This window comes from Lepidochelys olivacea, assembly GCF_965140295.1.
Source record: "Lepidochelys olivacea isolate rLepOli2 genome assembly, chromosome: 11".
In the NCBI taxonomy this organism is placed as follows: Eukaryota; Metazoa; Chordata; order Testudines; family Cheloniidae; genus Lepidochelys; species Lepidochelys olivacea.
The window spans coordinates 34,419,368-34,435,992 of record NC_140421.1 but is presented as its reverse complement, the minus strand read 5'-3'; the positions used below and the strand labels follow the sequence as shown (position 1 = coordinate 34,435,992).

At 38.3% G+C, this 16,625-nt stretch overlaps 2 protein-coding genes across 6 annotated transcripts in view; one reads left to right on the top strand and one right to left on the bottom strand.

Annotated features, from left to right (window-relative positions):
• Positions 1-7,605, top strand: part of DPP4 (dipeptidyl peptidase 4) — a 74,954-nt gene extending 67,349 nt beyond the window's left edge. The window contains exons 24-26 of the mRNA XM_084643435.1: positions 4,129-4,201; positions 4,470-4,543; positions 5,755-7,605. Of these exons, the coding sequence (XP_084499561.1) occupies positions 4,129-4,201; positions 4,470-4,543; positions 5,755-5,853 (246 nt within the window). The 3' untranslated portion in view covers positions 5,854-7,605. The remainder of the gene's footprint in view (positions 1-4,128; positions 4,202-4,469; positions 4,544-5,754) is intronic.
• SLC4A10 (solute carrier family 4 member 10) overlaps positions 4,546-16,625 on the bottom strand; it is a 285,654-nt gene continuing 273,574 nt past the window's right edge. For 4 of the 5 annotated variants that reach the window (XM_084643433.1, XM_084643434.1, XM_084643431.1 and 1 more), the window contains one exon: positions 12,099-13,477. In XM_084643433.1, coding sequence (XP_084499559.1) covers positions 13,411-13,477 — 67 coding nt within the window. In that variant the 3' untranslated portion in view covers positions 12,099-13,410. Of the gene's footprint in view, positions 4,611-12,098; positions 13,478-16,625 lie in introns of those variants that run through there. The other variant, XR_014713600.1, reaches the window with a different exon arrangement.

Here is a 16,625-nt window from a genome sequence, read left to right as displayed (position 1 = left end):
GATTGCTGGAAGAGTCCTTGAACAATATCTGACTTTTCATGGCTTCATTGTTACAGGGGACAGATCATGATCTATCATAGCCTCCTTGCCTGACCAGATCTGCTTTTTCCCAGCTGTTAGCTCTATCAACCTTCCTTTTGGCCTTCCCCCGCGCCCCAAGTATCCTCCTTTTAAGGCAGTGAGAACAGTAGCAGATCAGCTAGGTAATAATGTAAATATAAGTCACATTCTTGCTACAGAATGGAACATTAACATACTGGGTGCACAAAGTCATTCTCCAGCTTCACGGCACAGATGGCATCAGAGGACTGTTTGATCCTTTCATGCCAGGAGTTGAATTTTCTTGGCACAGCATCCATTGCTGGCAATGTCCACCTTGAAACTGCCAGTACCAAGAGCTAAAGGTTTTATATGTGTTACTCAGAAGACTAATTGGGGAGGATGGTGGCTAGATGGAGAAGGGGGTGATGATATAGATCATGTTGTCACACTAAACACCTTCCTCTAGAGGTAGAAAAGTTTGACTACAGGCTTTGCTCGTTGTGTGCTGCAAGAGTCAAAAGACGCTCTATTCCTTTGCCTGTTCAGTACCCCCAGTGATTCATTTTGGGAATTTGTTTGCTCCTGAGAACCTTGTTTCTTGGAACCTTGCTGACCCCAATCAGAAATTAGCCCCTTTCTTCAAGGCTCTGTAACAATGACCTTCCGTCTCATCAAGGAGAGCTGGTACAGCCTCTGTCTATCAAAACTGCCCTTACCTCAACCAGAAAGGTATCAGCAAGGCAATGTTCCTTCCCCCTCTAAATACTGAAGGCTCTACCACTTTAGTGCTGACAGCCACTGCTCACATGTGAATCAGCGACTAGACCCAGAAGCCGAGCCCTGGTCTTCTGTGTGACACTGTGATGCACTAATCAGAGTGCTAGGGCCCTCACGTTGTTGCCTTTCACGCACGTTGTCACAATATCAGTTCCATCCGTACATTTGGAATTAAATTTTTTGAGGTTCAGGTTCCTTTTTGATGTTGGGAAGAAAGTTTGAGAGATGATTTAAACTCACATCCTGCTAGCAAGCTAATTAGGTGGGATGGCTATTTTTAGGCTGGCCTTGAAGTATGAAAATAAGAGAGTTGGCAAAGGAAGGGGCGCAAGCATGGCTAGAACTGGTAGTAGTGTGTGGCAACAGTAGCAGGGCAGAGATACAGCACAGAGAAAGAAGGGAGACCAGTTTTGTTCCATTCCCCTCAGTGGAGGTTGTAGAATGGGGTTGCACCAATGTAAATGAGAATAAAATCTGGCCCAATTTGTCCTGTAGGCTAACTAGGGAGTCTTGTGTAATGGAGGAGGTTTGTAAAGGTGGCAGATCCCTGAAGTTAATGGAAGTTATAACACACCAGAGGTAGGGGCTAACACAAAGAGTGCAAGCCCTAGGCTGATGTGTAGGGGAGTGGGTCACCAGCCTATGGAGAGTCCTGGGGCTTAGTTGGAGAGATCATGACAGGGGCCTAGAGCTTACAAAAGGGACTGTTCAACTTGTGAAAGAGATTATTTTGCAGTTCACTCTGAATTTGATATGCTTTTGGCAAGTGTTTGAAACAGTCATAGATTTGGCAATCCTTCGCTAGCAGATTTGAAATGTTCAGTCCTTAAGAACTGCTGCATCATTAGGTTATGCAAAACAGGGTACAATTTTGTAAATATGCCATCTTGTACTGATTTGACATTTGTTCTATTAGCTGAGACTATGCCAAAGGGAGAGAGAGACCTTCAGATTTCAGCCAAACCTTAACTTGTTTGTTGAGCGCTGATAAAATGGTGACTGCTGTGTGATCTTTAGCGAAGCCAGTTATGCTCAGTGTGGCCCAGAGCTGAACACTTGCACTGACATGAGCTTTGAGAGCAGTGGTTTGTACAATGTAAGTCATGAAAGCAAGTAATCATGCTGATGTATTGGATTTATTTACCCTTAAATGTGTCCTGGGGTCTGATTAAAGTATCAGTTCTCTCTCTGAGGTGTAACTGTGGCCATCTGACCTGAGATTGCTCCTGACTTAGAAACCTCCAGTGTTAGAAGTAAGCAGGTCATATTCTCCTCCCTGTGTTTGGTTGGATGCATGTAAAAGCAGAATAGGACCACGACTGACCATAAATACCCAGGTTTAAGTGATAATCTGTTGGGAAAACAGTTGCCTTTGTGTATTTTGTGTTCTCCGAATTCTTGGGAAGTATTTACAAATGAACTTGTCTAATGTTAACACTCGGAGGAAAGAGGCAAAGAAAAGCTGGTCTCAGACTGACGAAGTTGGTCAAGTATAAGGCCTGAAAGTCACAGAGTAGAGGCAAAAGGAAATGACTGACCATGTCATGCATCTCTTCTCCTTCACCACAATGTTCTCTCTTCTCACCCCTTCATAAATAATAAAGGTTGATTTGCTGGCATGACTAAACAATCAGTTGTAGGTGCTGCTTCTCTGTGCATGTGGACAATGTTCCACCCACTGAATGCTGCTTAATTGGTTTTGCCACTGGACCATTACTTCCTATTTCTCATTCTCTCTGAATGCTGCTGTACTCATGTTTCTCCAGGCAGTTGCCTTGCCATGGCTTTAGACTTTCCAACTTCGATATTTTCTAGGTTGTTGGTTTTTTTTCATCACACCTCCACCGTACCAACTCTTGTTTCAGTAACCACTGTATTCAGCTTTTAGTATGTCACTGGTTTCCAGTCAGTTAATCTGTCCTTACTGAGCCATCCTCTTCGGTTACTCTGATTCTGATAGTGAAAGTTGAAGTGGCTTGTGGTTTTTTTCATTTAGTTTGCAATTTACAGCAGACCTAATCTTATTGAACTGTATAACATTAAGTTCAGTTTTTGCCGTTAGAGTAAAGTGTGAGTAAGTAATATTTACAACCACTTTAAGGGTACTTTATTAGAACAGTGTAAACAGGCATAAGTATAAATGCACTATGTATTATTGTTTCTTGGTAGCATGCTACATTTGATTTTTAGATCTAAAACCATGAGGATTCTATATCTAGACCTAATCTTTAGTAATATTACATTTGATCTATTATCTATGAAAGAGACAAACACAGATTCCCATTTACACTTGTCTTCCTTATACGAGATCTTTTATATATGTAATACAAAAAAGTTTATATAAGGGTTCAAGCAAGACTAGCAAAAGAGCAGTGTAACATCGTTAATGGATGAAAATTTGCATTTCACACACTTCAAAAAAATATATCCCAATATATATGTTGTATTTCTCACCAGGCCTACTTTATTGTGGTCTCAATGTGCATATCAGAACATTGTCCTGTACCCTTCCTTGTTCAAATAAATGATCTCTTCAGCCTGCATTTCCTCTTTTTCTTTCTGCAATTCTCAGGTTATAATTGCAAGTCCAGCAGTTATCATATTGCTGGTTAGCGTACTGTTGTCAGTGTTTTAAATTTGTCATGATTAATCTTTAGTCACTGCTTTTCTCACGTCAAGATTTTTCTACTTCCCAAGGTGTGACCTAGCTTCAGGTTATGCCTTTGGTTCAGTGTTATTTTCAACTTGTATTTCATATTCTCTCAATTTTTTAAACATCTATTACTCCCTCAGTAAGTTTAAATATCTAATCTTTTTGCTTAGAAATAAAAGGGTCTGGTTATATTGATATCATACATATATTGTAGTGTATGTTTTGTTGAGGAAAGTGCTTGTTCAGTCTCTCAGAAATAGCCAGTATATGCTACAGTAGGATGCAATGTTGTCATGGTAATACATTTTTAAATTGTTTGCTGAATCGCACTGGAAAGCCACGGCAAGTACAGGGCTGCAGGCCAATAACAGCATGTCAGCAATGCATTGCGTGGGGGCCTCTCTGATAACTCTGTCCCTCTGGAGTTGTAATGCAAGTTACTTTGCAGACACACTGCACCCATACATCCCAAACAGAGAAGCACATTGTGAATGTTCCCATATAAAGTACAACACTCTTGTGCACACTTGAACGTGATTTTGTTTATTTTTATCCAGAGGCCTCCTGGTTACGTGAACTGAAAGGAAAGTCATTTGGTGGCAAACTATTTCTTGAATAATAGCACCTTTTTTTTTTTTTTTTTTTTAAATTTTCAGAGTTCAACAGTCATGGCTAAAGCTGAAAATTTCAAAGAAGTTGAGTATCTCCTGATTCACGGAACAGCAGATGGTGAGTTGCAACTAATTAGACATTTTAGTGTTACAGACAGGTTTGCAGTTTTACTACTGACAAAACAAAATCAGAAAGGGGCAAGGCTGTTACATTTACGTCAATAAAATAATCTAGCTTTCCACAACTAATTTGTCTTCTGGTAAGCAGTGCAGGAGAGGCTTGTGTCTTACTCCTGTTTGGGTGTTCTGTTCATTGTTCTGTTTTTCCCCACAATGGCGCAGAAGCCATTTCTGCTTTACCTTTTCCTTCTCTTTCTTATTCCCAGATAACGTTCACTTTCAGCAAGCAGCACAGATCTCCAAAGCTCTCGTTGATGCCCAGGTGGATTTCCAAGCAATGGTATGACTCGATGCTGATAAGGAATGTTGTCAGGGCTACAGTCTCCCTTCATATCTACCTGGCAGATCTGAGAAGAGAATGTAGCTCTTACTTTTATTATCTCAAAAAATATGCACGTATTATGGGGAGGCATACATAGCAATTGCCTTTTTGAGGTTGTGTTGAGATTTGTACCTAAACCAGGATGACCATCTCTGTTTCAGCTTCAGTGTCTGAATTAGGCACCAGATTTGGCAAAATAACTCCAGAGGACAAAGTAATTTCCTGTATAACTTTTTAGTAAATTATTTGTTAACTTTCACACAGGGAACAGGGGAAAATTTGCCTTTTTAAAATTTTATCCTATTTATCCTCATATTTCGTAGGGTTCCTTTAGCCACCTAAGCACAGTCCATCAAACTCCACAGTCACACACTGGTATTTAATTCTGCTCATTTCAGGTGTGGCCTACACACAAGATGTTATCAAAGTCCTTTTCCTTGGTGTATTTCAGCTAGGTTAACCAACAAACCTGTTCACAGACATCGGCTCCTTGCCTTTTCTGATGCTACGTGTGGCAGCTGCCTCCGATGGAGCTGTAAACTGTCAGCCTGAAAACTTGTGCTGCACCTTATCCTTTCTCCCTCTGACCTCACCCCTGGCAGGGGACCAGAAGGAGGGAGAACTGAAGCCTAAGCTGTCACAGACTTGCAGCTGTGCTACAGAAGCAGTTGCTCCTTCAGACAAACAAGAGTGGTAGCATAGCAGGGTGAACAGAGCTTTGATGGAAGAGTACAGCTCCGAAGGTTACCAGGAAAGGAAAAGGGATATTCTACGGGGCTGGGCTCTGTTGGGGGTTACACAAAGGATAATGTATATCAGCATTGATGGCAAGCCCTGTGATTAACTGTCAACAATGACACATATTTACTAAAAAGTCCACATAAATTCCCACATAAAATCCTGTTAGAGCAAAGTTAAGGCTGATAGACAGCATGTCCCACCACCACAAGCAAATAAAGCAAGGAAATAAGCAGCTAGGTCACTCAGCACCTCATCTACATTCCCTTCTCAGTGGCCTTCAACTACCTCCGCGCTCATTCCAAACAACCGCCTGGAACTCTGATTGAGTACATGTGTCCTGTTTCATATTAAGAATTCTACAGCATGTATTACGTTGTGCATAGTTCTGTATGTAGCCAGATATAATATTGTTTGTTTCTTTTCCCTAGTGGTATACGGACAAAGACCATAGCATTGGAGGAGAGGCACACAGCCATATTTACACCCATATGAGCCATTTCATAAAGCAATGTTTCTTGTTGCCCTAGTACCAACGCGGCATTTCATACCATACTGGGATTTCTTTATCAAGTTGTTAATAATGGCACTTTTCCAGTAGAGTCTTTCATCTAAACTTGCACTGAGCCAATATAACTATTTTTGAGAACATCTGAAAAAATTTTTTAAATCCTTAATGACCGTGTAGACATCATGTCAATTTTTATAACAACCTCTGTTGCCAAGCAACTATCGCATTTTTATTTAAATTTGTTTTAAATCAGGTTTTATCAGAACAAGAATGTTTACATGTCATTTGCCAAATTTCCTTTTTTAAAGTGTGGTGTTTCAATCAATACCTTTCTGTACTTACTACTTTCACTCTAAAATGGAAATGTACGTATATGGTCTACTTCTTGGTGATATTGATTGATAAATTACTCATATGTTCACAAACAGAGTTGCGAGCTGAATAGAGGCAGAAGATTGGGGGTCTGGAATAGAAAGGACGTGTGCCCTAGAACATTATAACTAGATTTGGCAGAATTTGATTTTTATCATTTATCTATTTAACCATTTTTCTATTTTTATCCATTTAAATTTTCATTTGTGCAAAATTATGGATTTTAAGCATACTTTTTGATGTTGTTTATGTCATTCACAGTTGCAGGAAATTATTAGGGAGCCTCAGACAATTATTTAATGACAAATGTTGAGATAAAGCTTTATAACCATTAAAACACAAATTGACATCACAACTCAAACTATAAAAAGTAAATATCCTTAAATCAAACCAAATTCTCAACCAGCATTTTTTGTACTTTATTTCAATAGAATAATATTTTTGTCAGTTTGTATGCATACAGGGAAATTGATGTTTAACAGGTTATAATTAGGCTTGGAAGTATTTGATTTGTCTTGGTAAAGAAAGTTCAGATGATTAAGAGAGATCTTTTTGAAATTTACTGAAATCTGAATATTTTTAGTGACAATCAGGATGAAATTTTCAACAAAAACTTCTACAAAATTATGGCTTATGTTTTTACCTGCTATACTAAAAACAGCTACAAGAGACTTATGTTAGTATTCCATTTCTTGCAGAAAATTCTATTTTTTCAATACAATCCATTTCATGCGATGACATGACAAGTCTGCCTTGTAGCACACTCTAAAAAAAAACCAAACTGTGATTATAGAAAAGCTTTCTGCAAAGCCCTTGAGTAATACCTATGAAAACAGTGGAGTTGAATTCCACAAGTGCCTAAAGGGCAACAGCGTTGTGGCGCTTAACTCACTCCTTAATCAGACAGACGGGTATGGACTTTGATGGGAATTTGCTTGAGTACAACCTGAGCAAGGATCTTTGGCCCATTGTTTCTTATGTAATCTTTGTGAGGTAGGGATTGTATTACCTCCAGTGCCATATACAACACTGGGCATGTTGCCAGTGCTTAAGATATAGGTAATCAGTGAAAAATTAAAATGCAACCTGAGTATCTAACGATCATTGGGAGCAAGGACTGGATGATGTCTTTGTATAGAAATGTGCTACAGTGTTTGAGTTTTCCACAACCTACTTGTAAATTTCTCTCAGATTTATCATCAGGCTCCACTTAACAGTCTCCCCACTGGGAAAATCAGGAATAATATGAGCCTTTTAGAATTAAAAATAAAGTGACCATATAGCCCTATGGCTTTTAGCAGAGTACTCTGTACTCATGTATGGAAAGAGCTAAACCGTTTATCTTAAAAGCAGAACAGCAAAATTAGTAATAGAATAAAGGCATAGTTGTGGTACCAAAGACTTTTTTCTGAACAATACCTGTAGTCTTTTTATCTAGTAGAAAACTTGACTAAGAACTCCAACAACAAATACGTTTTTGTAATGAAGGAAACTTAGGCCTTGGCTTCACTACTGGGGTAAGTCAACCGAAGTTACGCTATTCCCATCTTAGGTCGACTTACCCTGTGCTGCGTCAATGGGAGACACTCTCCTGTCAACTTCCCTTATTCTTCTCGGAGAGCTGGAGTACCCGGGTCGCCTGGAGAGCGCTCTGCCGTCAATTTAGCAGGTCTTCACTAGACCCACTGAATAGACCCCTGCTGCATCAATTGCAGCAGCATCGATCTCCCTGTAGTGAAGACCAGCCCTAAGTCCAGTCCAGTGCAGTATTTCCACCTTTTTTATAATTGTGTTTAGTCCTTGGTAGTATCATGTAACAAAGCATGATATGACTATATTACATTTAGCACATTGGTTTCTAACATATTCCTGTCACATAGTTATTACATGTGCATAACGGGTTAGTAGGGTTAGGTGTGAATCTAGAAGTAGACAGATAAAATCCGGGGAGGGAGAGGGAACAAAGTCAAAGTAGCTTTAGCATTCCATCTCCATGAGGAGACAGGCATGATTCTAGTGGAAATAAGGCTGCAGTTTTCATAAACATGTACCTTGAAAATTGTACAAACACCTCAGCCTTGCCTCATTTACTCAAACAAAACCCAACACCTGCTGTGAATGAGTGATCACCTGCATTACAGTGGTGTTTTAGGTGCAATTTATTAATATTTCTAACATACTTTATCCCTATAGCACCTTCTACTTAAAAAGTTCTCAAAGTATTCTGTTTCCTCTAAGCGGGAATAACAGCCAGCTCACTGATGCCAGAATGAACGAATGAACAAAAGATCCTATTCACTCAAGGGAGAAGAAACATTACCTAGAATAGGATCACAACAAGCTATAGAAGTGACAAGTAAATCAAGGAACTTTTCTTCCCTGACGGATGCCATAGGTTCACATAATAGCTACATTCTTAGACGTGAGAAGAACCGTGAAAAAATGTCAACCAGGATAAAATAATCTCTCATGTAGAAACCAGGTTTTTTTATGGGCCACAGGACTACACAAAACAAATATGAGTGCTTCATAAAGGATAGCACAGAATTTCTTCATTAGTGCTCACAGGGAAATCTGCTTCAGGAAACTTGTCCATGGTGGTTTACACATAAGCAATACATGCTGTCCTCCAGCTAACAATGATGCTAGAGTCTGACAGGCAAAGTCCTCTGGATTCTAGACATGTCATTCTGTTTTATTTTATCTATGAGGCGGAACAATGTATCTCAAAGTATTATGCTGAGTAATTTAAGACACTTACGTGATAAGTAACTAAGAGGACATAGTTGAAAACTGATTTTAAGCATGAAGCTGTAATATTACTGGGGTATGAATGATACCACATTTATAGCAGTGCTGCATGGTTGGATGCCAGGCGAACATTCAGGAAGAATACAATGGCCTGTTTCTGATCCCTCATACACCCACATTCCTCCCCAACTCCATCTAATTACACCAGAGTAAGACAGAGCAGAATGGGAGACCCCCCAGGCTAGAATCACAAGGTGGATTTAGGCACCAGTGTCCACCAGTTAGGCATAAGCAATATGTCCCACCTGAGGTGCTGGAGAAACTTCCTTGATTCAAGTAGCAGTGAAGTTGTCACCACATAATTTAGGCAGCATGAAATGCCGTGTGGTACAAACAATAAATCGCCCAGCATTTCACCTCTCCCTGCTGCAATGGATTCCAACATGTCACAGATTCACTGCAGTTGTAGGCCAGGCACTACTGCCTAAGCCAGCTCTGGTGATGTTATATAAGGGATCAATTTAATCCAGTGAGCAGAGGAAAACACACACATCTGCAATCCAGTTATAAATCAGATTTTATCTGCACTCTCTGTACAATGGGCCAGTGCCAGCTGAGACTGGAACACTGCAAAAGCAGTGTTGGTTATAACTATGGCCAGTGACTACAATACAAATACATGGGGGGTAGGGAGTGTACATAACTGCAATCTGTACAGACTGAGTTCTACATCCTCAAGCGCCAGTTTATTACAAACTTCATGAAAGGCTGAGAGAGCAGCCTCGCTGGGCCTGCAACTTGCCCTCCTTTGCCTGTAGGCAGGACAGGGGGTGGGGGAAAGGCTGAGCCTCGACTCAGTACCCTCTTGGACCTGCCAGAACAGGTGAGTCAGTGCACCGGGGGAAATAACTTGTGTAAGGTATATGGCTGGTGTACATAAGCTCCGCCACAGCAAGGAGAGGAATCAGAAGCTGTCTTGGGACTAAATCATGGTCTGCACCTGGGGCAATGCAACTATGTGCCACCTCTGTTCAGTGGTTGTGGCAAAGCCACAATTTAACATTTAGTTAAACTCATCCAATCGCAGAACAGAAACCATGTGACTTGTGATCAATCACAATTAGCTAATACAGATTGTATATTGAATACCTACATAGGGCACTGCCTAGACACAGAGATCCACCTGCACAGAGTAGCTTGCAGGATTGGGACATACAGTTGTCAATTAAATTACTTACTCCAAATTGTTCACCGAGCTGTGAGCTCCACCCACATAACTTCCTTAGTGTACAAGTGAAACATTTCAAAATGTCTACCTGATGGAGCATTTCAGATGTTTAAAACAAGAAACACACATCACGCTGCATAAATGCCCCACAGACTAGATCATTGTGTCTTGCAATATAAAAATGAAAATCTGTTAGGATAAATATTTATTTCCACATAACATTTCTTAGTCGTGAAAAACACAATATTCTATTCACATGTACACATTACTTAAACTTTTGTAATAAATTACATCAAAGAAATTCAGTAATTTTGACCAGGAATATGAAATTAGAAGTAAATACATAACACTACATTTGCATTATATTTGATGTGATTTCAAAATGTTAAGATTAACATTGGAATAGCATTAAAATTCACAAGAATAGAGTGACTGTAAAAAAAATACTCAGATACTGAACGGAAATACAGAATGCCACTGAATACACTGATTTTTTAGTATTCTAAGAGTTGGTTATGTGAAACTTCCTATTCACTTTGATCATCGGTAACAGAAAGTCAGCAACATATCAAAACACCAGCAGGCTGCTTCCAGGGATGAACCAGTATTGTATTTCTATACTAAGCTTAAAACAATTGGAATGTTACAATGTATCATCAGGTACACAAAAACAAAGCATTCTAACCTTGATGTGTCTGCATTTTCCCTAAATTTATAAATACAAACCATTCTTTCTTAAATGTAAATCCTTCTTTGCACCCATTAAATATAATTTCCTTAAAAATGACCTTAAAGGGCTTTGATAATACTAAGTAGAGTTTAGAACAGTGATCCTACTTATTTGCAACAGAATGCACTGGCTAGATTAGTCAAAACAGCTTTAGAAGCAGTGCTTTTCATGTGTTGGACACTGGGTGTGAAAAGTCACTCCTTTTAGCTCTGTGGAGCGATTATTAGCGTATTGGAAGAGCTAGGAAGCCTTAAAGCCCTATAAATTGATCATTGTAATGATTACAAGACTGAAGCCACTAACACAATGATAAGAGTTAGCCTTCTTTAGTTTTTTAATTTGTTAAAAAATAACAAATCGTGACATTTCCACATAATGCTCTAAAACTTTTGTTATTGTTCAAATGCTTTAATGCCTGATCTTACAGTCCTTATTTCTGTAAAATTTAGCTTGGTTAAAGACTGAAGGATCATGCCGTAGTAAAATCAGTTTGTATGTAGTAGAACAACTTCTTTGTAATGGTTTTAAGTACGGCTGTCAAACAATTTTAAAAAAATCACAATCACAAGATAAAATAAAAGTCATGATTAATCATAGTTTTAATCACACTGTTAAATAATAATAGAATGCCAATTTAAATTTTTTATGAATATTTTTTGGATTTTTCCTACATTTTCAAATATATTTAGTTCAGTTACAACACAGAATATAAAGTGCAGAGTGCTTACTTTATATTATTATTTTATTACAAATATTTGCCCTGTAAAAAAGAAACAAAAGAAATAGTATTTTTCAGTTCAACTCATATAAGTACCGTAGTGCAATCTCTTTATCATGAAAATGCAACTTACAAATGTGAAATTTTTTTTTGGCTTGGAAATTGACGCATGAAAGAGCATTATGAATGTTTTGTATATCTGGCATGTAAATACCTTGCAACAGCGGCTACAACAGTGCCATGTGAACACCTGTTCTCACTTTCAGATGACATTTTATTGTACAAATGTAAATTTGTGTGTCTTAGTGACTGGCTGAACAAGAAGTAGGACTGACTGGACTTGTATGAGGTGAACTGAAAAATACTATTTCTTTTATCTTTTTAACAGTGCAAATATTTGTAATAAAAATAATATAAAGTGAGCACTGTGCACTTTGTATTCTGTGTTATAACTGAAATCAATATATTTGAAATTGTAGAAAAACATCCAAACATATTTATAATAAATTTAAATTGGTATTATTGAATAGTGCGATTAAAACTACAATGAATCATGCCTATTTTTTAAACTAGTTAATTTGTTTTGTGTTAATAGCATACATTAACTCTGATTAATTGATAGTCCTAGTTTTAAGCCATGTCTTAATTTGCAATTTTGAGTTTTGTTTTTAATCAATGTGCATTTAATGGAATAATGAAAAGAGCATGTAACAAAAACAACAGTTGACCAGCTCTAAGTCTCTTGTGTATGATTCATATCTGGATGACAGCAGGGCATGACTGTAAGCAGAGGAGTAACAATAAAAGGTGTGCAACATACTGTATGATTTTATTTTTGGCGTTTAAAGGTTTTAGGCAATTAAACAGAAAACCGATCATCACTAGGAGGGCAACATAACTGCATATGTCTGGTAAAGATTTGTATCTACAAAATTCCCACTAATATTATAAAATACTGGGTTCATTAACAACATAATGCAGCTGTTTGACCGACCACTGCAACATTCAGTACAGTATAAGACACTGTAATCACAACTTGCATTTTTAGCAAATACCATAAGAAATATCCAATGATGTGAAATATTCATTTTTAACAAGGTAAGAGAATGTTTTATATATTAGATATGTGATTCTATGTTCCAGTTACATACAAATGTGAATATTAAATATTCTGTATTAATTCAAGGAAAACTGCATAAATATTAGGTCTGATAACAGTGCTCTTAGTGCAAGAGTAACCCTCGAGTTCAATGGGAAAGTTCACATGGGTAAGGATTATTCTAGCGAGATAGGATCAGGTCAGTCATTATTTAAAAAAAAAACCACAAAAATCTTTAAAACTAACTTTTACTCGTTAATTTGGGTCTCTTGAAATAATTGACTAGAGCTAAAAAAGAAATGGGGCTATGTTTCAAGTTTGTCTTGAATGAAGTTATTAGGGATTTTCACACAGGCGAAGTAGAAAAATCCAGTACAAAGCTACTAAGTTAAATTTGAAAGAAACTATGCTTACTAAATTGATTAGATGAATTCAGTATTAACAAATGGCTAACACATAGCAAGGAAAGTGAAGATTCTTGCATTGGGTACAGTAGATTTTTGCACAGATATCTGACAGTGTAGACATTTAGAAGAAAATGAAATAAATATTGCACTACTTACATTACCTGTGCTAGTTTGGGATGAAAGACAAAGTTTACAATATATGATCAAATCAGTTATGTTAATGATTGTGGCACTCCTTTCATTTGTTTGTAAAAATAAGTTGAAGAACAAGTCATAGACAAGTCTCCCGGTCAACACCTTTCCCTGAGTCAGCTTTCTTCTCTCTTCTGCTTTCAGCACTGTGGGGGGTGGAGGAGAAATAAAAAAGAATATATATTACAGCAGAGCTTATCATAGTTGCTAGAGCATTGAACCTGGGGGAAAAAAACACATGACTGCATTAACTTTTCATGCTGCATGGCACAAACTGCGAAGCAAGTGTGAAAAACTGCAGTGTTCCATAGTACAGACGACACTGGCCAGCATTTTAGTAAGGAGGTAAGTCAACAATAAACTGAAAGTTTACATATGTGCAAATCTGCGAGCATGCAAGAAAAAATAGTTGCTTTTTTTTTTTAAATACTGTACTACTGTTAATGATTTTTTAAAACAATGATAATGGTACAATTTTGAAACAATACCAGCATTTTTTGAAATGGCACAAACAAGAGGTTCCAGTATTTCTTTGCTGTAAATGTGTGTATTCTCATCACTCATGTATGAGAAATATTTTGGACCAATTTATCTGAAGAGACAGTGAGCAGTGCTAGCAAATTTACATGGAAGCCTCAGGGTCCTTCCTTTCTTCAGAAAAAAAAATTGAACTATTTTAATTTTAAATCCTTGATTTAGTTCACATTTATGCTGTGTGATGCCAGGCACAATTTTTTTAAAAGGGGTATCCCAGCCATGCACAAGGCAGTTGTCAGCAGCATATTAACAAGAATATTTTCTAGTCTTGATTCAAATTCTAACACAATTTTAATGGAAAAATGCTGATGATTTGCCTACAGAAAGCAATATACAATATGTGCAAGGGTGATTATTTTCTCTGTCCTGAATCCTATTTTATGACAACCCGCACAACAAACAGGTTGCATTGTTATGTGAAAGGAGCGTCACTGCGAGCTCCTTAGAGCAAGATTCATCCAGTCACATTAATAAAATTTAAAGACACTTCCAAAGTGCAGGTAAATCAACCCTTTGACAAAGAATGGCAATATGTATTTCTGAAATACAAACCTGAAGCATACATATAACCTCCTGATAGGAATGATTCCCTAGCAGGAGTGAATGAGAACCAGTCCAAATCCAAACATGATTTAAATAAGGTGGGGCATATTTTCAAAGGAGTCTCCAAAATTGCTCCTGTAAAATTTCCCTCACACAAGTAGTTTTTAAGGGTACAGATATTATTTTCATTTTGTTAAATCAAGCCCAAAATTTATCTCCCTGGCTGTGGGGGCTTCCGCCTATTTCTAGGGGTGCTTCTGGAAACAACAGAGGAATACTGATTTCAGCTGGATGCAACTGCCCAGTCCTGTCACCTCTGGAAAAGAGTCTCTACCCTGCCAGGTTGTCTCCTGGGGATGACATAGGAGATGCATATCCCCTGATAGTCTGACATCAGGAGTGGATTTTTCCTTCTCACTGAATCAGCCAGAGAAATCTAAATGGGCTGTGCTGGCTAAAGAGGATGTCTCCCTTGCTGAGGTTCTCTGCAGATCCTTTGGGCTAAGGGGCTATGGAGCACCAGTAAGCCAGGAGTAGGGACAGAAGAGTCCATGATAGGGTAACTGCATTGGAGTGGCTGAGAAGTCATTTACCTAACCTCTCCTCTGCTAAAGCAGCTCTGCAGCTCCTAAAGCGCTGATCTGTTTGTTTCTTTGTTTATTATATTAGCACCAAAGGTCAAAGTGTTCCAAGATTCAAGCACTCAGAAGGCTTGGTATATTTTTGACTGGACAAAGACTCTACTGGTGATAAATGCTTATATGAAATCTTATTACAGGATCTTCATTTGTTTCTATTCGCCTCATTTAGTCATATTATTTTGGTGTTTGGCAGATAACACATGAACGAGGACAGGACTATAGACAAATGCTATATTAAATGCTTGTTTAGTGGTTTAGTCCCAAAAAGCACAAGTGCAATTGCCTTCAGCACAAGACCATGCACGTTTTTCTCTCTATGGCAGAACACACGTTCCTGCAGGAAACAGAATATGGTCATCCCATTCCCTTGGTTACCTGAAAAGCCCCTTGAACTTTTCAGTGTGGTCACTCTTATAACTATTACCATTGCATCCATTTATTTTCAATACTTTTCTATCCATTTGAGATCAAACTGTATCCTCAAATGTCAGCATAAAATTTTCACTGAACTCAATGGAAGCCACACACATGCACCTGAGAACAGAATTTGGCCCTTATTTAGTTTTGTTTCTGCTGTGTCATAACTAAGCATGATATGAACCTGCTTTTGTTTAAAAAGAACAAAAATGAAAAGACTGTGTCCCTTGTTTGTTGGATTCCACCTCTCTCCCCGTGTTCCACCCAGGCAACTGAGACACACTAGGCCACTAGACACAGCAGACTTTAGATTTCTATAGCTACGGGTTGGGCATTTACAGGAAGGAGGATTTTATGGTTAAAAGCCTGAAAATGAAAAACGAACGGCCTGATCCTAAAGTTCTTACTCACATGAGTATGAACTTCGTCCCCAGACCCTAAATCTTAGGTTGAGTAAAAGAAGTGCCAATACTCATCCGGAAACAATGAATAGTCATAAAGGTCAAATTATCTCCTGAGACCCACCCCATACAACCTCACCAATATCTTCTGAGCCAAATTCTTTGCCAACGTAAATTTTGTGCTGTTCTGTTAAAGTCACTGGAGGTGCACCAGCATATTCCAACAGAAAATTTGGCTCCTATAACTAATCTCTCTCTCACGTGTGTATACATACAAACACACACAATTATTATTGTACGTTTTTTGTTTTTTTTTAAAGACAGCACCATAGATATGCATGGCACTTGGTAGATAAATGAGATACTGCCCCTGCTCTGAGAAGCTTACAATCTCCATTTAAATGCAGAAGAATACAAATCTGTAATGCTTGTCACTCATGGATGAGGCCCTATATGTTTTAGGTTCAAGATCAGCTTCTAGTGGAAACTCCTGTAGGGCCCCTCAGCCATTGAGGGGTTGCACTGGTGCTTCTCCCATTGAAAATAGGATTCTTTACCTTAGTTTCCACAGAGATACTCTGAGCAAGGCTCATGCACTCAAGTTACATACAGGGATTCAAAATTGGGTTCATAATGAAATAATCTAGGTCAGAGGCTTATTCAAATGAGTAGCAGTGTGCTTAGAACTTTATTACTGAGGAAACTATTTCTGTGTTCGTGTTTTAGCTATCACTGAAATTGCAGTTATTGCATTT